The sequence below is a fragment of the Emys orbicularis genome, chromosome 1 (assembly GCF_028017835.1).
Source record: "Emys orbicularis isolate rEmyOrb1 chromosome 1, rEmyOrb1.hap1, whole genome shotgun sequence".
Classification (NCBI taxonomy): domain Eukaryota; kingdom Metazoa; phylum Chordata; order Testudines; family Emydidae; genus Emys; species Emys orbicularis.
Genome location: NC_088683.1, coordinates 122,396,869 through 122,423,888, shown reverse-complemented (window position 1 = coordinate 122,423,888; position 27,020 = coordinate 122,396,869). Strand labels below are relative to the sequence as shown.

The following is a 27,020-nucleotide window of genomic DNA, read 5'->3' as shown; positions in this document are numbered from 1 at the left end:
TTGTTAGTAATAATTCTACCTGGTAGTTGTAACTATTTCTGCAGTGTTAAATGCCAAGAGCTGCACTTACTGTGTTCTTGGTCTACGTAGTGCACTGCAGTATATTAAGCCTAATTTAGACCTGTCAAATTAGAACAGCAAAGGAGCAGGCTTTTGCATATTAATGGGACAAAGATTTTTGCTCTGCTGCAGGATGAGGGCTGATTCAACATAGGAAAATACTTCCATATCATTAGATCACTAAAAGTTTCTTAAACACGCAAAAAATATTTTAGGAAACAAAAAATGCATCTCTTACCATCAGGTACCAATGACTTCATTTTTCTCAATTTGTTAACATGTTTATTGTAACTACACATGCATTAACATAACACTTCTACTACAATGTTATCAGCATTGATGCTGGTACATTCCACTTTACCAAAACTGATCTCCAGGGTTGGTAGCATTTGCCTGAAAATCCCTATATAGCAGGTGAGGATTCGATCCTGCTGGACTCCGTCCTCCCCACCCACCCCCCCAGATGCTAGGTACATGGGAAGGGCTTGCTAGAGAGAGGGAATAGCAGGTGTGGGCTGAGCACTCCTCAGAGAGGAACTCCGAAGGCAACTAAATTTGTGGTGGAGGCTTGGACTAGATTTTGTCCTGTCTCATTCGGAGATCTTTACATAAATAAAACCAAACCCCAACAAGGGGTAAGTTTTTCATCCATTACAGTTTACGTGGATGCATTTTGGAGCCACTGCTCAAACAATACTTTTTAATATCTTAAGTTGTAAACATAATATGGCAGTTGTGAAACACAAGATCAAAGAACAAATACAGCGTCCCATCCCCTGGAGTATTTTACCACTATTCTAAATTGGTTCATCATTTTGTGAGGAAAATACTGTACCTTCCCCACCCACATAAAATATTTGCCATTCTCAAGATCTCAAAGTGTAGCATACGCTACAAGATGATGAATTTGTTGCTATTTCACATGCAAAATTCCCACTGACGTCAATGGGAATTTTTGTCCTGTGAGGCAATATAATTAGGCCTCAATATTTTTACAGCATAATCGTTAACTCCGTGGTCTCTACACAGGCTTTATTTGGAAGTCTAATGAGAATCTAACATCTAGAAAATTCAGGTACTAAAGGCTTTCGTTCAAGAGAGTTGTGCCTGATAAAACTAATCTCTCAAAAAACAAAACCAAATTAAAGGTCATCCACTGGCTGAAAAAACCCTATGATTTCAAGTGAAAATCTGAGGCCACATTTCTTGCTTTTTCACTCCTTGGCTCAAGACAATTTCCTCTTTCCTTCTGAATACATCATAATAGAATACCAGCAAGGAAAAAAATGCACCTTTACAAAAAAAAAAAAAAAGTCTCTGGCTGCATTTACTAAACAATTTTGAATATTATTACTGGCCCTCTGAGGGATTATAACATCCTTGTTTTACAAATAAACTTGTCAGATCACACTCACGCATACTCACTTCTCATTGTGCTAAACAAAACTTTCCTTTTCCTCTGTCTGCTGCTCTTAAGACTTCCTGCTTGTCTGTGTGTCTTATTGGCTTCGTTTCACTTAAATAGGCTTGATAAAGCTTGGGGGTTGGTGGTGGGGGGAGAACTGATTTTTAAGAGCTCTTCACCAGATGCATGAATCTTCAGAAAGTGGGTAGAAGGATCTTCTTCCTGTATTATGACATAGGCCTCAATATGAATCTAAACTCTTTCCCTCAAGTGGTTACTACTAAAATTATGGGATATCAGAGCACCTATTTGTTGCAAGGTAAACAAAATAGAGCAAATTTATCCCTGGAGTTGCATGCACTTATATTAGCTGTGAATTTGGTCTGAGGAGTCTAATGTCACAACATCTCTGGACTGCAAATGATTAGCTAACAATGTGAAATATGAACGCACAATGCTGGATCTGTTGCACCCTCCTACTTGTAGTGCACTGTTCCCATCACCTCTCAAAGACAACCTGCTGAACACACAATATGATCACTAACTCAGCTGGGCATCTAGGCTTGGGCACCTAGGAACGAGTTAAAGACCTGACAAATGAGAAGAAGAATCTGCCTGTCACCATAGGAAGTGTAGCCCTCAAGAAATACATTTATGAGCCATAAGCTGTAGGTACAATTCTGCATTTAGACTGATATGTCAGTTGGAAATGAATAGGTAAGTGGTGGCTGGGGACAGATTTGGTATTGCCATATGCCTACCTGTATGTAAGCAGTACTGGGCAAGTGGTCATGCTGTCCAAGTGTTATCCCATATCTACAAAAAACACTATCACCCTTCTTTGTATTTTCCTAAGGAAGATATCCTCTGGAACCATTTCCCTCTCTGTTGACATTTAAATGAATCAAGGTGGGAAGGCCAGTGGATTTTTCACTAGAACGATTTGGAATTTTTAGTCAACAATTTCATTTCTATGATTGCCAATTTTGTAATTAAGCAATAAGAGTCACACGTGCAGTGTATTTCTGAATAACTTGCATCAGATTACACATAACCTTCACTTCCGCAACTCCATGACTATGCTACTATTTATTTCAAAGGGCAATATTTAATTACCTAGTGGCTTTAAAATGACAGATAAAACTTTCCACGCCTACCCTCTTTCCAGGCAGCTCACTATAATTCAGGATCCCAGAGCACTTTAGAAAAGTGACTTGTCTCAAATCTTCAGTGCAATAGGTAAGTATTGTTATAGCAGGAGCACTAGATGGTGCTCTTACATAGAGTCTTACACGTTTTTCTTTTTATTAGTGTGCAAACATGTTTTTAGCCTTGGAAGAAAATATATTGTTAGGTTTGTAAAGTAGATTCTCTTGGGGAGCTATGGCTAGTCCAAGGAAGTTTGCTCTATGTTGGAGCCCTTGTCTACACTACGGGGGGAGATGGATCTAAGTTACGCAACTTCAGCTACATGAATAACGTAGCTGAAGTCGACGTACTTAGATCGACTTACCGTGGTGTCTTCACTGCGGTGAATTGACTGCTGCTGCTCCGCCATCAACTCTGCCTGCGCCTTTCGCGGCACTGGAGTATAGAAGTCGACGGGAGAGTGCTCGGATGTCAATTTATCGCGTCTAGACTAGACGCGATAAATCGATCCCCGCTGGATCGATCGCTGCCCGCCGATCCGGGGGGGTAGTGTAGACATACCCTTAGTCTTTTTAAACAGAGTCAGTTCTTGGGGCAGAGTAGCTTCGTGGGAGCCAGGCATTGGTGATTGAGCTGAGATCTCTGAAAGAAGGAACTGTCTGCATGATATTTGTGACCACCTCTGTCCCAGAACTGGTGTGTAGGTATAAATAAAGCAATCTGCTCTAAATATACCCTGACTCGGTGTCACTGATTCCTCCTACAACAGGAAGCCAAACTGCAAGACCCCGGACATCTGCTACAGCACAGCAGAAGGGAGTGTGTGTGTGTGTGTGTGTGCACTGCTTACCCCACTCCATAAAAGCTTCACAAACCATCAATTCATTTTCTACAGATCACCTGACATCAGTGAGACGGTAATTATTTTTGGTCACCACTGATCTGAGCCAAATTTTAAATGGTGACTTGGTGATGAAAGCCTCTCTATCATATATTTCCTGTCTCCTGAACCATCAGTCCTTCTGCTACGAATGGAATCTCAATTACAGATACAGTATTTTCAATTGCTTGCAAAAAAAAAAAAAACAAAAAAAAACCCAACAACTTTTGCATACCCTGGTAATGCAAAGTGTAAATAATTTGAACCACTGCTGTACATGATAGCATTGTCTCCTGTGCTTTTATTTGTTAAAAGGTAAAGAAGTCAAAAGAAAAGATATTTTAAAACATATTATATTTGGCCTCACAGCTTCTTTTTTTTTTTTTTTTTTTTTAATATTGCAACTGATGAATTACACAGAACCTGACAAATCTTAGAGGGGACACATATCAGAACTGGAAAGAAAAGAAACCCTATTTTTTATATTAGAAATCTGTTGTCTGATCCAAATTTTCACAGATTTGGGCCAGTAGTTCCAATTACCTCCTTTAGGCAGATATCCTATCTGTGGATAAAGGCAACCCATCTCCAGTCAAAATCACCTAAAACATCAAGGTCTCCTTTGTAGTGTGAAGTTTGGTTTGGAAGGAATTCAAGATTTCCCACAGGGAATAAAATACTGATCCAGGCTGCTAGATGTGAATCATTAAAGCTCAATAATCCATTCCTAGGTAGTTGAATCACAAATAATCTGAATGAGAATCTCTTCAGATTTAAAGTGCGATAAGACTATTTCTTCAGCAGAAATACATTCTCTTTCTCTCACGCACACACAATCAAATACTTAGAATTTCAGTAACCAGGATCTGGATCTGATTTATCTTGTGATGGATTTTTACCCTTAATATGTTTCAAAAATGGACAAGGACCAGCCAGAAAAAAAAAATGACAAACTGATATCATGACTATAGTTCAACTCCAATAAAGTTGAATTCTTCTAAAAAAGGTAACATTTGCTCTTCTCATGTTCAGGTATTCTCTAGGATTACCAAAAGGATAAAGAAAGCCTAACTAGAGGAGAGAAGCAGAAAGACTCTGAATATGTTACATTAATGATGAACTACATTTGAAAGTACACTCAAGAAAGCAAACAAGCCCTTTCTGATTATCAATGCAGATGGTTACATGAAAGGATTGGAGAGATTTCACTTCCTTAGGCATATTAAAAAAAACGAGAAAAAAAATGACACACCGTTCTCGCCAAACTTTGCTGATAGCTGGTGCCTTTCTGTAGACGAAGCTGAATGGAGGTGGTTGCCTTGCGAAGACTCTCATGACTGCCCAAAGCATAATCACTGCAATTTGGAAGGTGGTAGGGAAGGAGGGAGAGAAATAGGAAAAAAAAAATCATTACTCCCCAGCTCCTATTTTTTCTCTCACACACTTTCCACCAGGCTCCAGCAACTCCCGCTAAGCATCCAAAACAAGGTTGTATTACACAAACACAGTGTCTTGCATCTATAAAGGATTGTGAGGTTTTGACCATGACTTGTTTTTAAGGGCTGGATGGAAAAAGATTAATAGAATCATCAGTAGAGTTGAAGCTCTGATTTAAAACATGCAAGTTCTGTAAAGGAAGGACAATGAAGAAAGATGGAAATAAAAAGATCTTTCCACACTCAAAGCCATACTCTCTCTTTAGAACCTGTTTGTACATAAACCTCAAATTACTATGGGTTATATTCAAAGCACCTAGGACATAATGTAGTATTATTATTTATTTACAATATTGGCTAGAAGCCCTAGTAATGGATCAGGATCCCATTGTGCTAGGCACTGTACAAATAGAATTAAAAATGGCTCCTGCCCCAAGACGTTTACTATCTAGGACAAGAGGCAACAGATGGGTACAGACAGTAAAGGGGGTTGTGAGGAAAATAATGAGACCATATTGGCCAGCGCAATAGTAGATAATTTGTATATTTCTATGTCTTGATACATAACTAAATAGAACATACTGGATGAAAAAACTGTAGCTGTATTTAATTGGTTTTTAAAGGCTGGGTGGAAAAGATAATCTATATTTGCAAATCATATACATAAATGAGCATGGGGCCTGATCCTCACAAGTTCCAAAGCTCAAATTGTGCAGCTGACAAGGCGAAGGCGACTGTAAGTCAGTTTTCGACCTCCTCTAATCATAGGACCAGCCAGGGGCCCAAGCAGCCACAGGGCTATTCTACCTTACATTAACTGGAATGGTTCGCTAGGGACAGGTCTGCCCATAGTGCAGGGTACTCTGGCTCCACCTAGAGTGCTCCAATAATCTTCATGCTAGCAGGGGGATTCCCCTGTCAGGAGACTCCCCAGTCCCCCTGTGTTTCTTTAGAGTAGCTTTAGAGTAGCTTTCAGTCCTTTTAGCATTGTTGGATCAATGCAAAGGAGACTTCCCCTGGGCTGAGGGTCTGGCCTGGTATTTCTAATTTTATGTGGAGTTAGCCAATGGAACAATGTTATCATTTAAAAAAAAAAATCAGGTGAAATAATGCGCCAGTAATTCCCAGTTAAAAGCCAGAACATTTCTTCAAATTCAAAAACTTTGGGGTTTAATGGTATTGATTTTCTGCAATGACAGATTATTGGAACAAGTTAACATGCCCCATCAGTTACATCTCCAGTGCATGTTCTGTCAGGTTCATGTTACCTCATTCAAGCTCCTGAACATGAGAGCAAGGAGGATTGATCCATATTTATATTGCTTTTCAGCATGGCAAGTTGTTCCAGAGCTCCCTGGGTCAAGTAGGAGAAACAGGTTTGTAGTGCAGATCCCCACTTCTGGAGTGCCCTCTCATGCCTGGACTGAGCATTGCAGAGGACTTTGCCTCTTGTCTGCCCCTGGTGGCCACTTCCTTAGCTGCGATGGCCAGTCCCTGCCCATTATCTTCTCCCCACTCCCTCTCTGGGTCTTCTGTGGCTTGGCCCTCCGGCTAAGTCATATAACATTTCATTCCCCATCCAAAATAACTAAATAACAGGGTGCTTACCCTGGCGAGCCGCATGCCAAACGTTGCCGTCCCCTGGTCTAAATCAAACATCCAAATCACTAGTTCTGCTGCCCCTCTCAGACTCCACTGCTTCTTGGCCCCTTCTCCTGGCCCCTGCAGAGCTTCTTTCATCTTACTTCTTCCCAGCAGGATTCTCCAACTGCTTCCTTTCATCATGGACTTCAGCAGTTTACTTCTGGGGATCCTCCTGCCCCTATCTTGGGCCTCCCCCACAGAAGTTTACTCTACTCCTTGTGGGTCTCTTTCTCTTGTTGCAGGCCCTAACTTGAGCTCTCCTACCCAGAAGCTACTCTAATCCCAGTAAGTACCTCAGCCTCTTCCCAGTGGGGCACTCCTCTTCTTCCTCCCTCCAAACTCTTCCCCCTTCTGCTGGAATCCCAGCTCTATTTAAGGAGTGCTCTGCCTGTTTCACCACCACAGCTGGGGTTAGTCTTTCTAATTAAGCCCCTATTACACCCAGCTGTGGTCACTAATTAGTCCTATGTTGCCAGCTCATCAGTGAGGCTAAGGGGTAGCTGCTAAACCATGGACAAGGCTAAGCCTAGCTTGCCTCAAAGGGCCAGCCAGCCCATGAGAAGGTTCTTTTCAGATTTACCAACCATCAGGGAAGGCATGACATTCAGATGGAAAGTGGGTGTATCCATATCTAAGAGCATTCTATTGGGAGGGGCTGAAATCAGATTTATTGGGTTTAATCCCCAAAACACAGGCCCTATGAACCTATGACAGAAATAGGGGCTTATAGAATGCGCACATAGCATACTAGGAACTATTGCGTCTCACAAGGGGGTGTCGAATAGAAAACAAAGGTTAATTTTAAATCATTAACTAGCACAGTACATGGCTGTCAGAGATAATTACAAAGGATTCAAACTTCTGGGGATTTCTGACTTCTATGAGTAAATGCTCTACACCTATCCCACAGTGTAATTAGGAAAAAGAACAAGCTCCCCATTTCCAGGCACAAAAGGTAAAATTGCAGATGTGGCGTTTTGTGACAGACACATTGAAGGTCACAGAAGGAGAAACCTATTTCCATCTGACGAAATAAATACCTAGAACAAGGTCCTTTGACAGTGCTTCTGTACATTTGCAAGATTCCTTAATGTTAAAGCATACAGTACAGTTTTAGAAGTAAGAAAGTTAGAGTGCAAAAGCACTAGCTATCATATTGAAATAATAAAATATCTGTACTGCTGTCGTCAGTGCCCCCTTACTGCCTCCCTCTCTCTTTCCACACAATGTTCAAATTCCTCATCCTCACCATTGGGGTTCTGCATGGCTGTACCTGCTCCTACACCTCTCTTGTCACTTCCCATCAAGCCCTGATGCTCTGCCCATGCGTCTTGCCTCACTGCTCCCTTGTCATCATCTACTCTTGTCTTCATCATCCCTTTACCAGCCCCAAGTCTGTAATGACAGTCCTTTTCCTATAGGCCACACATCCTCATACTCCTCCTTCAAATACCTTCACACCCACTTTTCCCCTTGCATTCCACCATTGACTTCTGCACCTCCCCTCTTGCCTTACCCTCACACTATTACAACTAGTGGAACAATCGCAAAAATTATACATAACATATTTATCAATCTTGAATCTCTTGACCATGTTCCTATAATTTTCTAGTTTTCCTTTCTGCAAATATTAGTGTGAATGGATTTTGTTTTGCACAAATGTTTGGAGAGGAGCCTTTTATTCATGCAGATATTGGAGCATGAATGAATAGATGGAGCAGGTTAATGACTTTTGAGGAAAACGTAATCAAGTTAGAAATCTAGTTTAGGTCATAAGAAAAAATAGATGTAGCTGTCCATAAAATAGATGTAATAGTATTCAGCTCCTATTTGTCACAAGTTTATCATGGACTGACAGACTATCAAGGGTCCAATCCTGGAGCAGTATAAAGGGGCTGCAGCACCCCACAAAACCTGGCCCTCTGTGCAGCTGTTATCCCACCTATAAAATGGAGATAAAAATTAAACAGTCATCTTAAAGGGATGTCATGTGGATTAGTTAGTATTTTTACAGTGTTTTGAATTATACAAGAAGCACAACATTATTATAAACACGACACATACTGGAAAATCTCCTTTCACCTTATTTGTATTACAATACCACCTACAGACTTCAACTGGGATCGGGGGTCCCATTTTGCTAGGCATTGTACAAACATATAATGAGACACAGCTCAAGCCCTTGAGAGCTTACAGTCTAAATAGGCAAGACAGAGACAGAGGAAAGAGTCACAAACAAGTGAAGTGACTTGCCCCAGGTGACAAAGCAGGTCAGTGGCAGAGCCAGAAATAGAGTCCAGGTCTCCTGACTCCCAGTTCAGTGTCCCCAGCAACACCATTCATTTCCAATCATATAAAATTCTTTCTGCGTTACTTCTGAATCCTTAGGCAGTCTCTTAAATTTTATTTAAAAACCCCAAAAAACCCAAAAACCCTCACTGGAGCAGCATCACTGTATGAGAAGGTTAATTTGCAGTGACAAGAGAAAATGGAGGCTTATTTTTATGAAGAACATATTCACCTCAAAATGCAGGCTTCTAATGATCCCAATCTACACAAATATAGCACTGTCCTTCCTATAATTAATAGTTTAAACTTCACTTGAAGGGAAAACCAGTTTCTATTCAGGCCTTGATTCTCAGAGACTGGAATTAACAAGGCAAAAAAAAAAAAAGTGTCATCAATAAGGTCACAAGCTAGCGTGACAGTGTAAATTATAGACTGAAGATGCTCATTTCTATTCTACATTTCTGTTTACCGCTGAATTTAGGAGCAAGATAATTACACACAAATACACTATAGGAGAATGAAGACAGAATTCAGCAATATAGGGCAAACTTAAACCCTCCTGCCTTCAAAAGACAGGAAACTTTAAAGTAACATTTATAAAAACTGCTGGACTATGTTCATTTGCTGGTTGTGCATTGCAGTCAGTTCTTACTGACAACAGCCAGATCAATAAACAAAAAAATAAATAAAAATAAACATCTTTTTATATAGCAATGTGGTATGTTTTACTAGGTACTTTGGAATGCTCTGAGCAAGTGGCCTGCAGCTCTAGAGGCAGAAAGTTTGCAAGGAAGATTGATTCATTACTGGCACATAACAAGAGCTGCTTTCGGTTTGCTGCTGGCAGTGGGAGTCATGAATTATTCAACACAAGCTGCTTAACCCCCAATATAATTTATTTTTATATGGCATCTTTCATAAAGGACATCATAAAACCACTTTGCGAGGCATCTATTCACAAGCTAAAGAGGGGAAAAAAGCAAAGGACAGTCTGAAGGGAAGATTTAAACAAAGGGGATAATACAGGTGGTTTGGACAGGGAAGATCTTCAGCTAGCAGAGATGGACAGGGCAAGAAATAAAAAGGTAGAAACAAAGAAGAGGTCAAGTTTGATGGAATGAATTGAACAGGTAGCTAGGAGATTCAGGGTATGTCTACAGGTGAGTTGGAAGGTGTAATGCAGAGTTAGCACTGATAGATCTAGCATGCGAAAAATAGTGTAGCGGCAGTGATGCAAGCGGTGGGATCGAGCTAGGTGACCAGAGTACAATCCTGACCGTAGGCAGGTATGTGGGCATGTAGCCCCTCCTGCTTCTCAGGCCATTGTGGATACACTTCTATTTTTTAGTGCTCTAGCTCAATCAGAGCAAGCACTTGTATATCTACTCAAGCTGGAAATTACACATTGCAGGTCCAACATACACATACTCAGAGAGGGAAGGGAGATCGAGTCTAAGCAGAGTTTTGAAAACCAGAAGCACAAAAGTGAATAATATTTGGAAATGTACAGGAAAGCTAGTGAATGTAGAATAGTATTTCCCACTTCTTTGAACTGGAGAGTTCTGAGCTCTAGATGCACAGGTGCCAACTTTGTCATTTCCCTGGAGGTGCTCAACCCCCACTCTGCCCCAGGCCCTGCTCCCACTCCACCCCTTCTCCGAAGGCCCCACCCTCCCCCACCTCTTCCCGCCCCTCCTCTTCCTGCCCCCGCTCCACCCCTGCCCCGCCTCTTTCTGCCCCATTCCATCCCTTCCACCAAGCGTGCCTTGCCCTCGCTCTGCCTGCTGCTGAACAGCTGATCGCAATGGGTGGGAGGCGCTGGGGGGAGGGAGAAGAGCTGATCGGCAGGGCTGCCGGTGGGTGCTGAGCACTCACCATTTTTTCTCTGTGGGTGCTCCAGCCCCGGAGCACCCACGGAGCCGGTGCCTAGCCTTGACATATAGAAACACATTAAGATCATAGAAGGGGAAATTGCAGTACATCAAGATGGGCTGAGGGAAAGAAATAACTAAAGATGAGAGAAGAGGCAGGGACAAACTAAGGATTAATCCTAATAATGCTCTAGAGATGGTGCAAGACAGATTTGTTGACAAGAGAAATGTAAGAAAGAAAAAAAAATTGCATAGCCTGTGACAACTCACAATTTCTGACCTAGGGAGATCTAAGTTAAAGACCAGAATTGGAGCATGGTTCCAAATCAGAATTTCACCAATTACCTATGGGATAAACCTAAATCCTCAGTATAAAATTCCCTGAACTTTTGGGGATGTTTGAAATCCAGGTTTGCACTGTGGTTCAAAAAAAGAAAAAGCCAAGGGGAACATCAGTAGATAATGGACACACAAAGGAGGGGGAATAATAAATTGTTTCATCTCCATTTACTCGGCAATGCCATGTGCCATGCTATTTCTAGCTAACACACTAGTATGTATTCTCTCTTTTCCCCCAACACTTCCATTCACTTAAAGCTAATTGATTCCAGGCATCATCAAGTATTTCAGATTCTGCTACAGGGAGAATCAGCTGCTCTATAATACAATTCAATCTGATAACAAATGGAAGCCTCTTACAGAACTTCATGATGCCATCTGGCTCACTAACACCATGGTGTAAGGCATGTGCATTATATGAACTCTTTTGTGGGTTGGCTTTATGTTCAGGTTCTACTGAACTGTAATGACAAAGAAAGAAACAGCAGCATACAATTCTCTTTACTGCTACAAGGCTTCCATGATGACTATGTTAAGGCGCTCAACTGACAACTCTCTGACACCACGTATTGCAGAAAACTCAAACAAGACTCCACACTACAATTCACCCAGGAATTTAAGTGTATTGTCAAATCCTTCCCCAAACAACTCCAAGAGAAACTCTACGACCTCATTCCCCCATGAACCCACTCAGGGACCTTCTACATGCTTCCCAAGACACACAAACAAGGGAACCCAGGTAGACTTATCATATCTGGCCTTGGGACTCTTACTGAAGGACTATCAGGACTCATAAAAACCATCCTCAAAGGGCCACTCACCACACAAAGGGCTCGTTTCCTCCAGGACACAACTGACATCCTGCAGAAACTCAGCAACTTTAACAATGCCCCTCAGAATACCATCCATTTCACCTCCCTATTCACCAACATTCCTCACAATGATGGCATAGCTGCCCATCTCAAATATCTACAAGACAACACTCAGATATCCACCCCAAACATCCTTTTCATGTCCTCACCCATACCTAATGATATACCCAAGGTACATCAGTGATATTTTCAGCCTCTGGTCAGATGACCTAAACGCCCTTATATCTTTCCACCACAACTTTAACAACCACCACCCCGCATCCATCAAACTTTCTCTAGGACACTTCTGTGCCAGCATCAACTTTCTGGATATCAGGTTTATCAAAGGAATGCTATAGACAACTGTATTCAAGAAACCCACAGACCACCACACCTAGGTCGAGTAACCACCTCAAACACACAAAGAAATCTGTTATCTACAGCCAGGCACTCAGATATCACAGAATATGCTCCAAGGAGAAAATCCAGGATATACACCTTAGTATACTTAAAACCTCCTTCACCAAACAAGGACACTCCACCAAAGAAGTAGATAAAAATCATTGAATGGGCCACCAAATTCCTCAAGAGATCTTGTTTCAATACAGATTAAAAAAAATCCTCCAACTACATACCCCTACTTGTCACTTGCCACCCCACACTGGAACCCATATGGGGTATCAAACAATTGCTACCCATACTTTGTGGGGACCACATTCTGAAATAATAAATCTTTCCTGCCCTCCCCCCCATCTTCTGGCCTTCAAACAACCTTACCAAGTTCATCATCAGAATCAAGCTCCCCCACAGATCAGGACACATCAAAGTGGCACTAGACCCTGCCATAACAATAGCTGCAAACCCTGCAAGCATATCTCCACTGCTATACTGTTAAATACCCCGCCCCCAACACACCTTTCAAGATCCATGGATCCTACACATGCCTATCAACACAAGGTGTACCTCATCCAGTGCACTAAATGCCCCAATAACAACTATATGAGTGAAATGAGACAATTACTACACTCTCAAATGAACTCTCACAGAAAAATAAAGACAAAAAACACCTACTGCCTGCACAAGATCTTCAAAAGATGGATGTGGGAGCTTAAATTCACAACTTTGGTAGACCCTAAAAAGCATGGTCTTAATAAAGATACTATATTTATGGCTTATTACAACAATCTGTAGCCCATTAAGCCCCCTCACCCCCTTTCTCTTTTTTTTCTTTTTGTGCAGATCAGTTAATGGGCCACTTCACCTTGAATGGTCTCTTAAGAGTATGTGTTAATAGTTATGCTATACAATCTGGTCTGCCTTGTATTTAGCTGTGACACTCTAAATACCTTTCCCAGACCTGAAGAAGAGCCCTGTGTGGCTCAGTCGTTTTCAACCTGTGGTCCATGGATCCCTGGGGGTCCGCAGACTATGTCTAAGATTTCCAAAACAGTCCGTACCTCCATTCAAAATCTTTTAGGGATCCACAAATGGAAAAAAAGGTTGAAAACCACTGGTGTAGCTCAATAGCTTGCTTCTTTCACGAACAGAAGTTGGTCCTATAAAAGATATTCCCTCACCCACTTTGTTTCTCCAATATCCTGGGACTAACACAGCTACAAAGAGCATTGCAAACATGATTTGGAGAGCTTATTCTGGAATTCAGCACTGACCTGTATTCTAAGGAGAATTTTGCATGAGCACTTCTGATTTTACATCTATATTAACAACAAGGGAGTGGGGAAAGAGCAGCTCACAGTCATAGACAGCTCAGATACAGGGCCAAATTGATCCTTCAAGTAACCCCACAGGCTTCACATTAAGTTGCCCTAGGGATGAGTTTGGCTTAGGGTTTCAAGATCTCATTTAGAGGACACTGACGATGATCAGGAAGCGCCAGGAAGAAGCGGAAGATGAAATCACAGCATAATATAGAATTACAGCAGTTGAGGCCAGAACTGCAGCTCAATGCCTTTTGCACTACACTGAAGGAGCAAAGCGAGCAGCTGAGAACATTGTTGACCTTGTTTCACTGCTAATGAGACGTGCAGAGATTCTGCAAATGCAGGAATTTAGTGGTTCCCTATTGATGAGTTCTTCCAAAAGTGAAAATAAACTGTTTAGAACGTACTGTACACTGTACTGAGACACAGTGAGCTCATCCTCAGTACAATTACTTGTTATTTTCATTTAGTTAGCAATTAGTTTGAAATGAGAAAGAGCTTTTTTCCCCCTCTTCTAAACAAGCCCAGTCTCTCTTATGCAACAGAGTGATCAAGTAATGGAGGTAATGGGCTTGATTTGCCTCTCACTTGTTCCAGTTTTGCACCAGCGTAACAGTACTGTCTTGTTTTATGCAGGTGTAAGCAATTGGAGAATCAAGCACAGTAAGGTCTAAATGACCAAACCCTACACCCTGAGTTGCAAAATATAATTCATCACAGACATGAGAAATCAGTTAGTAGTAGTTTTTATAGGTTTCTCCCTCACAACTACAGTACATGTGTATATCATCATCCAACTTCAAGCAGTTTCTAAGTTCAAAAGTTCCTGGCTAGTGATATGGCAGAAAGGGGCCTTTTTGGGTAAGAACAGGAGTACTTGTGGCACCTTAGAGACTAACAAATTTATTTGAGCATAAGCTTTCATGCTCAAATAAATTTGTTAGTCTCTAAGGTGCCACAAGTACTCCTGTTCTTTTTGCGGATACAGACTAACACGGCTGCTACTCTGAAATCTTTCTGCCATGTATGTTCTCTCTTCACAACCTGACATTTAGTGACAGCTGGGTGTCTTCACTTACTCCACACTGATGGAAAGAAACACCGTCCCACAAGGCAACTTTTCATAATCACACTTCCCATGTATTCAGTGGTATATACATCTTTGAAGAGCTGCACAAACATTAATTAACTCATCCTCATAACGTCCCTGCATGGTAATGTTATCCCCATTTTATGGATGGAGACACAGACAGCTCAGCCCAACACAACCTTGGCATTAGAAAAAAAGAGCTGCTGATGAAGAAACAGGCAGACAGAGAGATGAAATAACTTGTACAAGGCCATGCGGGGAGTACATAGAAGAGCTGAGATTCAAGTTCAGGAGTACCTAGCTCCCTGTCCCATGCTTTTTTCTCTACACCACATTCCCTTCTCAGTACCCCACAGTATAAGCACAATTTGAGATAGGCATGAACCAAACTCCATGGTTGAAATACCTTCCAAGGCTCGAGGAAGGTGGGATCTAAGATTTGTGACATGACCATTGCTTTTGCATCTCTCCCTTTGGATCTGCTTTGTTTACAAATGTAGTACTTCAGTATTCAGGTGGATAGCTTATATGATCTAATACCATCTCTTAATGCGATACTTACTTTTGCAAAAATTCATCAGACCCATAAACACTTAGAAAACACTCTTCCTGGGCTGGATATTGATTTGTGCAATGGAGAATCTCTACAACTAAGTTACGGACAATACAGCTAGCTGTAAACAAAGATAAGAAGAAAAATTAATAGCAGCTTGGTAGAGAGTTGCTGGCTATATTGTTGAGCAGAGAAAATGGGAGTCACAGTGTGACTGCTAACTTCTGCTGCAGTATAGCTCCATCTAGAGGAATTAGTATGAACCACACCTTATTTAATTATTTTTTTCTGGCTTCACCTGCTCTGAGGAGGATCTGGTTGTCATTCATACAATCCCAGCAACACACTGAACTCACCCCGGTTTTGAAAGAAACAGGAGAATCTGTCAGGAATCTAGAATTATAAACTTATCAATTCTGAATCAGAGATGGCAGAACCAAAAAGCTAGTTATTCCCACTGAAATCTATAAACTCAGTTTTTCCCTACTGAAATTATGTGTACTTTTCTCAAATGTGAATCTAACCTATTGCAAAAAAAGAGGGCATAATGAAGGCTCTGCGCCTTCACAAGACCCAAGGATATGCCAGAGATTTGTTTGTCACTGCAACCAGCCACATCCATTTCATGTAGCTATACGTAATAGTAGCTGGGCACAGCAATGATATGAAGATATGTGCAATTAGCCCACAATAAATCTACTCTAGTAGTTACATTCCTCCATAACTCTGCTCCAAATTTTTAGGCCACTTTCCATCACAGAGATTTTCTTTTTCCCCCCTATTTTTGAGGATCTGATCCAAAATCAAAAAAGATGTATGTATAGTTGGATTGTGAATTCTGGGAAGCAAATCACAATATAACTAACTAAATTTGCCTTTATAGGCATAAAGGACTTGCCCGACCAGACTAGATCATTGGTGTCTCAAGTCTGATACACTCCCTCTAACAATGGCCAGTATCTGATTCTTCAGAATTAAGGCAAAGATCACCCACAATATACCTAGTCAATTGTGCAATGCAGAACACAGGGGAAATAATTCCTTCCAAACTTCTGTGACAATCTGATTGCCCACAGCTAACAATCTGAATCACCAAGCAAAGGTTGATTTTCATTTCAATTCTTCATTCATGCTATTTCTTTACTGCTAAAAAAAATTAAAACATTCATTTTAAAGGTTCATTTTAAAGTTTAAGGTGTTAAAACCATTTGTGTTTTAGTGACCTCTTGGAGAGCAGACACAAAAATTAAATGCTCACAATCAAACTGAAGGCCCTAAAAATAAAAGTGGCCAGATTCACATTTATGCACTGGCTGCTTTGTACTGCCTTAGTGATACAAGGCAGCTGTGAGCCTGGTTTAACCAACCCGTTAAACTAAAGTAGCACAAAGAAGCCAGATGATATTGGTGAATCTGGACCAAAAATATTTAAGCTACTTACATATAGTTCAGGCCAATAAATGCCAATTGTTTTTCATGCAAAATTGACATTCTTTTATATTTCTCGTGAAAAAAAGAAAACAAAAAACAATTGGCACTTTCAATCCCACCCGCGCCCCCCCTCCAAAAAAAATAAAATAAAATGGAATGGTACCAAGTACCTTGCAAGATGACAAAAAAAGTTTGTGTATTTTAGTAGAACTGAAGAACTGAATTCTGGAAGGCTAAAGAAACCCAAAGCACTTACCACATGGTGTAAGATGCAGTGGAGGAGATGAACAGTTTGTCAAAATGCTAACTTTGCATTTTGATTTACAAAGGATCTCATCTGATAATGTTGTTGTGACACTCCAAATCTTCCCAGTATTTGTCGTCAAATCAAAAGCAGGATATGCGTCTCTGATTCTGGAGAGAACATACGATACGTTTATATATTTCAGCTCTCCTGTCACTTGAGACAAAACTACCACAATATGCCAAAAACAATAGTATAGTTAGATATTAAGAAAAAAAATTATATGCTGATGAAGGGTACATTGATGTTATGAATAAATCTACTTCTGTCAGACATCTCGGTGAGATAACTGCTGCCTATTTCATGTTTTATTAAATAAGAGAACCACTGGTAAAATTGCCATTGATTACAGTATGTAATATTATGAACAGAATCACTGTGTGGGTCTAATCCTAATCCCACTAAAGTCAAAGGGTGTTTAGCCAGAGACATCACTGTATTGTGATCAAAATAATTTCACCATGGTGCAATGAGTGTATTCTGTTAAACTAAGTAAACCCATTTATTCATGTCCGAATAATGGTGACATCATAGCAGAATTTTTGGAAGACTTTTCACTCCATTGCTAAATTTCAAGCATTCAGCAAGGTGACCTTCCAGTGATTTGCCACACACCATTCATCCATCTCCTCACTGGTTGCCGTCTACTATGATTCCCTCCTTCCCCTTCCATCTCTGTACCTAATGGGACCAAAGTATATACATTTGCGACTGTGATTTCTGATATCAGGGTCTGCTTCTCTCCAACAATATTTCTAACATAGAAAAAAAGATGAATGCCTATCTGCAGGATATGCAAGAAAGTCTTCACCAGCACCACATTTCAAAAGCTGCAATTTTCTTCTTGTCAGCAGCATTAACTTCCCAAGATTCACATCTATAAATCACTATGGAAAAAAATTAGGCTTTTTATAAGTCACAACTTCATACCTTTTGAGATGCCATGTTTCCAGTTTCTTAAGGGAGACCATAACTGTGTGAACCATCCCCAGTCTTTTACTGATTTCCTTAGAACAGCATCCTTGGTTGGATATATATAATCCCAGATAATTAAATTCATCTACTGCCTCTACAGTTTGTCTGTTAATCCTGATGCCCACTTGCATTTCATTTTTGTTAATCATGTCAAGGTACAAGCACGTTGTTTTCATCGCATACAGGAATAATCCATATTCCACACAAACTATTTTCATAGACTCCAACATTCATTGCATTGGTGGTTGTAGAAAAGAGCATCATGTCATCAGCATACCTGAGGTTAGCTAAGAGATGTTCACTAATGGAAATCCCAGCTCCTTCCACTTTGTCAAAACCATCCAAGGCTCATCTCATAATAAATCCTGTGTACATATGTTAGAGGCTTGGAGACTAAATAAACGGTTGCCTCACACCTTGCCCAGTGGAAAACCACTCACCATTGCCTACTGCTGTTTGCACTGTGGTCTGCTGGTGGTGGTACAGACTTGTAATAAATTCAATAAGATGCTTTGTCTGCCAAAGATACAAACTGTCATGTTGGATGGTGTCAACTTTTGAGTAGCCAATTAAGCACATAATCAATGGGTGATTATACTCTCTGCATTTTTCAATGAGACTATGGATATTCGCTATTTGATCATATGTGACTTGACCTTTTCAGAAACCAGCTTTTTGTGGTGGTATTCCTGCTTCTATTTTTTGTTGCATGTGATCCTGGATTATATAGAGCAGCATTTTGCCTGCATGCAACATCAAGGAGATGTACAATCGGTACTACACGCTATTATGCCTCCCTTCTTTGGTAAGGGCATAGAAATTCCCTTTGTCCATTCTTCTGGCCAATTTCCAGTCATCTGTACATCACTGGGGGGAGGGATAGCTCAGTGGTTTGAGCACTGGCCTGCTAAACCCAGAGTTGTGAGTTCAATCCTTGAGGGTTCCATTTAGGGAACTGGGATAAAAATCTATCTGGGGATTGGCCCTGCTTTGAGCAGGGGGTTGGACTAGATGACCTCCTGATATTCTATGATTATATGTTTTCCATATATAATCAGTACCACATTTGCCAATCACTTTTTAACAATTCTTGTCTACCTTTGGTGTTTCCCAGTCTTCATTTTCATAATAGCACACACCACTTACTCTCACAGGGTTAATAGCTCATTCTCTCTTTTCTGTTGTCCTGTATCATAGGTGGCTCTGGTGAGGCATATAGATTGGCACCATGATCTCTCCACCTGCATTTAATATCATCACCCTTACTGAGGACTCTGCCATCATGATCTTTTATTAGGTTTGATCACAGGGTAAACCTTTTGGTAAGAAGCCTTACCACTGTAAACAGAATTTTGTGTTATTATTCCCTTTACAATTTCCAAGTTACATAGATTTTGCTTCTACATATTCACTCTCGTCTTGTTCTATTAAAGCAAATTTCTTAATGACAGATTTCTAAGGAGACAGTGTAACTAGCTTTGGGCACAAACTTACAGATACTAAGGCCTCAGCAAAGACTGAATACAGCTAGTCAAAACATTAGGGCACATTTTCTGTGCAAAATCTGACACAAAAAATTCTCTGTTTTCAACCAGCTCTAGGATCAAACCTGGAACCTTCATCACCAAAAATATAGGCTTCTCTTATTTAAGTTTAAGGAAACTCCTGTAGATGCTTATAGGAAACCTGTTCTAGTCACCAAGTCAAGTCACTAAAGGGAAATCCGATACTAAGTAAGTGCATTATATACTGTCTCTTCTTCCAATTACCAGACGTCAATTTCAAGTCCCCTTTGGCGTGCCATTGAAACCTAGAGACATCATAGTTCTCAGCTGGGATTGAACCTGCAAATACACTATACTGCATCAGATAGGAGTACATAGCCTACCAATTGAGGTTTTACATTTCACTAATTGACCTGCATTTTAGTAACTAAAATCAAATATTCTTTAGTAAGCACATTGCATTCTTTTGTGTTTAAGCAGCAAGCTGTATCTTGATTTGGCAGCATTTTATATGGTTTCTGATTACAGTACATTTTGTGGCATAGTTCTCTGTATAAATCTCTTCATAAGGTTATTTCTAATATTACATCTCAGAGCTGGTTCCTAACTCATTTAAACACCAGTATGAACTCTGCTTTTATTGCATACACGTTTCTAGGTTTCCAAAGCTAATTATACAATGAAGTAGTGTATTACTTATAAAGAAAAAGCTAGTGAACATGGTAGCTCAGTGGTATAATGGAAAGTGACCACCTACAGTACATGTGCTAGATTTATACTAGAAACAGAAGTCATTATTCTATAAAAAGGCCGTTTTGGTGACTATATGAAAGTAGTTGCCTGTGTAGCTTCGTTTGTGGATCATGTACACATCACAATTTCCACTCTCACAAGCTTCACCCTTGAAGCTATCTCCGTATAGATGACAAAGATTGAATGCTGGAGATTTAATTACCCTCTCACCCCCAAGTCAGGGCTGAGGTACAGACGCTTGGCAGCCTGCAGAAAATCTGTATTGCTTGCTGCCCATGCTGTACACAGAGGACTATCATTTCCAGGGGTTTGATCCTGAAAGATGCTGAGCATTCCTCTGAGGTGCAGTGCATACTCCGCTCCTGATGAAGTCAGTAGGAGTTGAAGAAATTCAACATCTCATAGCTGTGAACCTTGAGACTGTCAACTTGGTATCTTTCACTAATGTCAAATTCATTTGAAAAAGGATTCTGAAACTATCCGTGGAAGAACATTTGCTAAAGCCTGTTCCATAATTGTACCAAGAAACCTGGTAAAGAGATTATGGAAACTGCTTTCAAGTTGATATGTGTACAATGAAATGTTTCAATTATGGGTTGCCACCTGTACAAATATTACCTGGAGAAAAATATAATGGGTTTCTATTTGAGTTACTAGCTGGAGCTGTAAGTTTGCATGATGTAGAGTTTGAATTATATATCTTGCCTCTGATTTATAAAACCTGACAGTTACTAAGATTCTTTAGGGACTTGGGGGAAGCTCAATAAGACTGAATGGGTTAGTTGTGTGCAAATCTATTTGAGATTTTTCTTGGTCTTTTCCTTGGCGTGACATTATCTCCTGAGGATGCGTTCTTATTTTGATAAAACAAAAAGAAAGGGTTTGCCACTGACACACACAAAACAAGCTATGGCCAAGTAGAAACAGCTTAATTTCTATTAATCTTCCTAACGCTGTAAATAAACTCATTAATTCAGAAAATCAATAGGAGGCTTTTCCTGTAATTGGAGTGGAAAGTTAAATGTACAATGTTTGGACAGAACAATCTGAGTATCTGACAGGAAAGTATGTCACGTGGACTAGGCCTTCATGAATCTGGTGCTATTAGAATGGGGCTTGGAGTCAGACTGATGCACTATGAAAAAAGGGAAACAGAGAAATCTCTGATGCAGCATGTTTGGGGGATGGACAACCCCTCCCCCCCCCCCCCCCCATGGAGCTAAAAATATAGTCAGCTAGTTTCAGAGCCATTAAGATGAATTAGAAAGACATTTTTATGCAGACAGGTCTTGAGAGGCCTTGCAAAAAACTGACTTAATATCTAAATGTAAATGGATTATAATACATATTTAAATACCTAAAATGGGTCTTTTGGGGGAAATAGTATGTGACCATGTTATTAAAGACTTTATCATAATAAATACAAATATTGGGACTCAACTGAGGTTGTATGGGCAACTTTCAATCTTATATTTCTTAATGTTCTTGTTTTTAAAAAAAATGAAATTTCTAGTTTTTTAAAAAGAAAACTGAAAGAAAGAAGAAAAGAAATTCTATCATATGGGACGGTAACAGCCCAACTCTATCACTCAGCAGGGTTGGAACACTAAGGTAGTACCTGGTAGCAATAATAGCCTATTATCCTCTAAGTGGAACAGCCACTGGAGTGGAATGTAACACAGTTTGTCAGTGGGTTACACAGTTGTTTTCTAGACAAAAGTGGAATGTTAGGGATCAGGATTCTGAGGTTCTATCCCCAGCTTTGGGAGAGGAGTGCTCAGACATTAATGAATGGCTTGTGCTCAATCAGGGCTTATCAATGGAACAGATGAAATTTGAACTCATGACATTCAGGCTCCTAGCCCAGTGCACCTTTACTTAGGCCAGAGGGTATTTTGCTGAAGGAAAGTAGGTGAGCAGGCAGGCACCTAACTGCAGGCATGGCAATATATGCAGTGCAGATGAACTGTTTAGAAAATTATTAAGGGACAAGTGCCAATTCTGCTCTACTATCCATGTGCAGATGGTAATTATCCAAAACTTTAAAACTTGGCCAAAACAGAGTTTTCATGAGGGCAGCAAAAAACACTTCTCCAGTATCAGGACTATCTCCCAGTCATCTTTCAATTTCCTGCCCCAAACCCCAGAGGCATTAGAGCTGGTCAAAGAAGTGGCATGAAACATCTTTTATGTTCAATACACTGAAAAACATCAACTTTGAAGAGGTCAATTTACTTCTTAGTAATAAAGAGGGTGGCAAGGAAAGAAAATATTTTTTCTAGTACACTTTCTCGTTCATATTAATCTCTAAACCAAAATTAAGAGTTTTTCCATATTTAAAGACATTGAAATTATGGTATTGTTCAGAAATGTAGAAATAATCATCCAATTAATATTAGCGAGATAAATGTCATAGTTGGTTGAATAAAGTTTTTTCATTACTTACTTCTGCACTCCATTGCAAAAGGAGGCAATACTTTCATTACTTCCTTGATCTGCTTCAACCAGCTGGATAGACCAACCTGCAAGCTAAAAATACCAAAATTAAACCAGAAGAAATAAAGCTCACTTTATTTACATAAGGAAAACTGACTCATCTAGTGAGTTCAGCAGCCTGATCTTGCAATAGGTTCCATGAGGGCTAAATCCTCACACCTCAGCACAATTTCATTTACTTAGATGGGACTCCAGTAAGCATAAATCACCCATTGGATTCCACTGAAGTATCAAACGGTTTCATTGGTAACTCAGCAAATTCAATGCACTACGTTGCTCAGCAGTCCATAGTTTAATTTTCTTTTTCTATCTGTAAAATATTATGATTTGTAGTCTTCTGTATGGAACATCAATGTTTTAAAAGTTTCTCTAGGGTCAGTGACTACAGCCTGTCAGGCTCTGGGTTCGCAGCGGTCAGAACTGGTGATTAGAGCCATAGTCCAGAACAGGTACAAGGGTCAAATCAAGACTGAGCTGAGGGCAGGGCTGAAACTAAGGGCTAGGGACAGGCTGTGGGTCAGAATGAGGTCAGAGTCCGTAAACAAGCCAAATAGGATCCTAATCGGAGTCCAGATGCAGGCCAAAGGTCGAAGCCAGCTGGAAGTCAGAGTCTGGGGGTCAGGAAGCAGGTGCAGGGCTGGAGCACGTCAGTAATAGGGCTGGAGTATAGTTGGAGTAAGGCATGGACAAGGCTGGAGTGGCCATGAACAAGCCTAGGTCAAGGTTGGGGCAGGAACAGCAACTGGATCAAGGGAAGGCTGGAAGCCTAGGAAGTCTAACATTGTGCAGAAGCATAAAGGTTCCTGGCTGAGTACTGCTGTTGCACAGACTAATTTGAAGCTCTGGCCGGGTCAGTGAAATACCTGTGCCTGGGGGTCATATGACCTGGGCCCTGACTGGGTATAGGCTGCTGCAGCAAACCTGAGTGCTGACTCACTGCAGGGTCAGCTTAAGGGATAAGTCACTGTAGCTGAGTTGCTGCAGCATCCCTGAGCCATGAGTTACTGCAGGCTCTGTTGGAAGGGGGAGTCATGGCAACTATGTGAGCAGCCCTGGTCTGGCTGCAGGTTTGCATCATACATAACTTTGCCAGACTTTAAAAATTGAGGCTGAAGTTTTCCAGGCCGTCTTTGTGCCTCACTGATTTTTTCCCCAAAAAAGTTTCAGCCAAAATGGTTCAGTTGTTTCCAAAAATGAATTAGGGAAAAATACATTTTGTCCATGTTAAAAAATTCTCAAGACTGTTTCTTTAAGAAGCACGTGCAACTGCATGCTTTGGAGCACAGACTTGAAATGTGGCAGGGAGATGATCTTTTGCTGATCCCATGGAAATCTGCCCACATTTGGCCAAGTTAGAAGCCTTAGAAAAATCTCAGTTTGCACTTGCTGAGTGCAGAATTCAACAGCTGATATCTCTGAAGAGTCCTCCCCAATTGGAATGCTCTATCCTCTCATACCACCTACATGTGACCAGAACGCATATGCACTGTTCTCACAGAGTGAATGAGCATGTTCAACTCTGAGAATGCAAGGGCAAAGATGGACTTTCCTAGTATCATTGCTCCTAGCTGCAGCTACTGTTTGCAATGTGCTTTGTGGACCTCCACGAGGAAAGGCACCAAATAAATTAGAAATTGTTAATTCACCTTTTTAAAACCCACCATCAAATCCCTATGCAGTCAACCACAGTCTTACTGTCTGAGGAGGAATAGATTTTCTCTAGCCTGTAAACACCAGAGAGGCACAAACCACAAACTCCAGACCTTGGTGTGATTCTTAGCTTTTGTGAAGTGGTCTGAACTGGAGTCTTGACTGAGGTCTATAATAAAAGTCAATTTTACTCCCCAAGGTCTGATCCTGCAAGGTGTTCAGCACCTTCTGCTTTGAGTAAGGTCAAGAGATGCTCAGCACTTTGCAGCATCATGCCCTAGCTTTCTGAAAAGGGTCACGGTAGAGTGATTTGAAGTACTTCTCCCCACATGTATCTGGATACTTCAGGATTCCCAAAATATTTCAGAATGCTGACCACGAGGTGGGTGGTGATCACCATTATGAGGAAGGGAAATGTGTCAGGTTGTGGAAAGGAAAGGGTGAAGAGAGGAGGGTGAGGAGGGACAACATCAGAAAGGGAAATGGAGACCTGGAAGACAAGAAAATTAAGACCCTGTTCCGCCCCCCCCCGTCCCAGTATCCCTGAATGGAGCACTGAACACTTGAAGGAAGGCAAGAGAAAGAGAAAAAACTTGGTTCAAAAAGACAGCAAGAGCCAGAGAGTATCAAGAGATCTGACTTCTGAAGACCTGTTCAGTTACAGTAAAAGATATTTATTTAAAAAATACACATACATAAAAGAAGCAGAGTGGGGTCAAAATAGTCATTGTGCCAAATCTCAGGATTAGGACAAGTCAGCTTGAACAGGGATAGAGATAGTAGATTTGGCCACACAGCAAAACAGATTCAGCATATTGCCCTGCTATTATAGATTTTTTGTAACCTCGGTAAAAAAGCTGGGGGGAGCCCACCCTACAATACTCTGCTCCACCATTTGCTCTACAGTAGTAACAGTCCAATGATCCAAACAAGGTTAGTGATCCAAAAGCGCACTACTGTAATATACACCATTGGAGCATTTTGGACCACAAACCAGATCCTCAGCAAGTCCAAATTGGCCTAGTTTCATTAGAGTCAATGGAGTTAAACCAATTACATCAGTAGAGAAACTTGTTCCATTACTTTAAAAAATGAAGCAGTCTTTTTTAATGGGTAGATGGGAGAGATATGTCCACACGTTTAAATGTAAGTTCGGTAAACCACAAGTAAGATAGGGGCCAGATCTGGCCAACATAAATTTCTTATTAGTTAGACTAAGCAGTCTCCTTTCCCTTCTAAAGTAATTTCTTATGGGCTGCTTGGTTCTCTTCTGACTGAAAAGACAGATTATTTTATACAAGGAGATTCTACAAAGAAAGTAAAAGTTAGAAGCGTTCCTCCCAACTAATCATCAAGAAGAGTCAATGTACTGTTTGTTTATAAAGGTAGCTTCCTCTTTAACATATAAAAGTATTACAGGAAAAACTGAGTGCCAAGAAAAAATAATATTTGTTGCCTGATTACCCACTGCCTCGCCTCATGTGTAGTTATTTAGAACCTGCTCCAAAAGCCCATTAAAATCAATGGGATTCTTTCAATTGGCTTCAATGGGCCTGATCCAAAGCCCATTGACATGTGCAGAATGAGAGCCATTTCTCATCCACTTCATACAGGTGTGGGTGAGTACACAAGATGTAAGGCAGAGGACAGTCAAAACCAAGATCTTTAAGTCTTTCAACCATACAAATTTGTCGCATACCTCTGTGCTGTCTGCAGAGCTGTTTGCAGAGATGCTGGGCCAGACAGGTCCTGTGGTCAATTCTCTAGGAGGGTTTGTTAAGTAGGTTTCCCCAGTGCTCACAAGGAATGATTTACTGTCATTTTTCCTTGTATCTTTCATTCCTTGTCCGCTTGCACTGTTGTCTGAGAAAACGGGATATTGATAGTCTATATGTTCAAAGCCTATACAGACATTCAGATTTTTATTCTCTTTCTCCACATCTGACCCAAATTCATCTGCAGTTGGACTCAAGTTATTTCTTCCATATGGACCATAGTCATAAAGTGTTTCAATGGGGTATGTGGGGTAGGAATTCTCAGAGAGGTCACTACATCCGGATAGCAAAGAAGGTCTGAAGCCAATTGTTGGTGGCACCCTGACTTGCTGCCAGTGAGAGGTGGGGCTTCCAAAGTAAAGATCCCTATGAGGAATTTGAGGTGGATTTATTCTGTATAAATGTTCTTCTGCTGCATCCAAGAAAAACTCATTTTCTTCGGGGTCATGTGAATATGCTGGACCATAAAAGGGTATTTCACTGCTGCCTTCACCAACTATTTGGTCAAGTCCTAGACTGACCTGGCTATCAGGATTAAAATGATACATAGAGTAAGACACTTGGTCCTCAGATTGTCCTTCTTGTAACTCATCTTGCGTCAAAGGCATTTTCCAAAAGTACGCCATGCTTCTTCAGCCCATCAATCTTAACACCACTCAGGGGAGATCTGCCACAGTTTCAAAGTCACAATGAGTAACACTGCAGAATTTGAGCTTTATATTCACTGGAACAAAACAAAATAAAACTAGCTAAAATGAATTTAATGCACTGTAAGCTGTACATGTAAATGGCATTCATTTTAGAGTTCTTTCCATAGGGTATAAGATCCTCTCTCTTATCTGG

General features: G+C 40.7%; 1 protein-coding gene across 1 annotated transcript in view; it reads right to left on the bottom strand.

Annotated features, from left to right (window-relative positions):
- The window catches only part of PIK3C2G (phosphatidylinositol-4-phosphate 3-kinase catalytic subunit type 2 gamma), a 321,727-nt gene extending 294,924 nt beyond the window's left edge, over positions 1-26,803 (bottom strand). The window contains exons 1-5 of the mRNA XM_065420952.1: positions 26,102-26,803; positions 22,703-22,785; positions 16,976-17,133; positions 15,298-15,409; positions 4,747-4,849 (exon numbers count right to left, since the gene is read on the bottom strand). Coding sequence (XP_065277024.1) covers positions 4,747-4,849; positions 15,298-15,409; positions 16,976-17,133; positions 22,703-22,785; positions 26,102-26,803 — 1,158 coding nt within the window. The remainder of the gene's footprint in view (positions 1-4,746; positions 4,850-15,297; positions 15,410-16,975; positions 17,134-22,702; positions 22,786-26,101) is intronic.
- Positions 26,804-27,020: the final 217 nt, after the last annotated feature.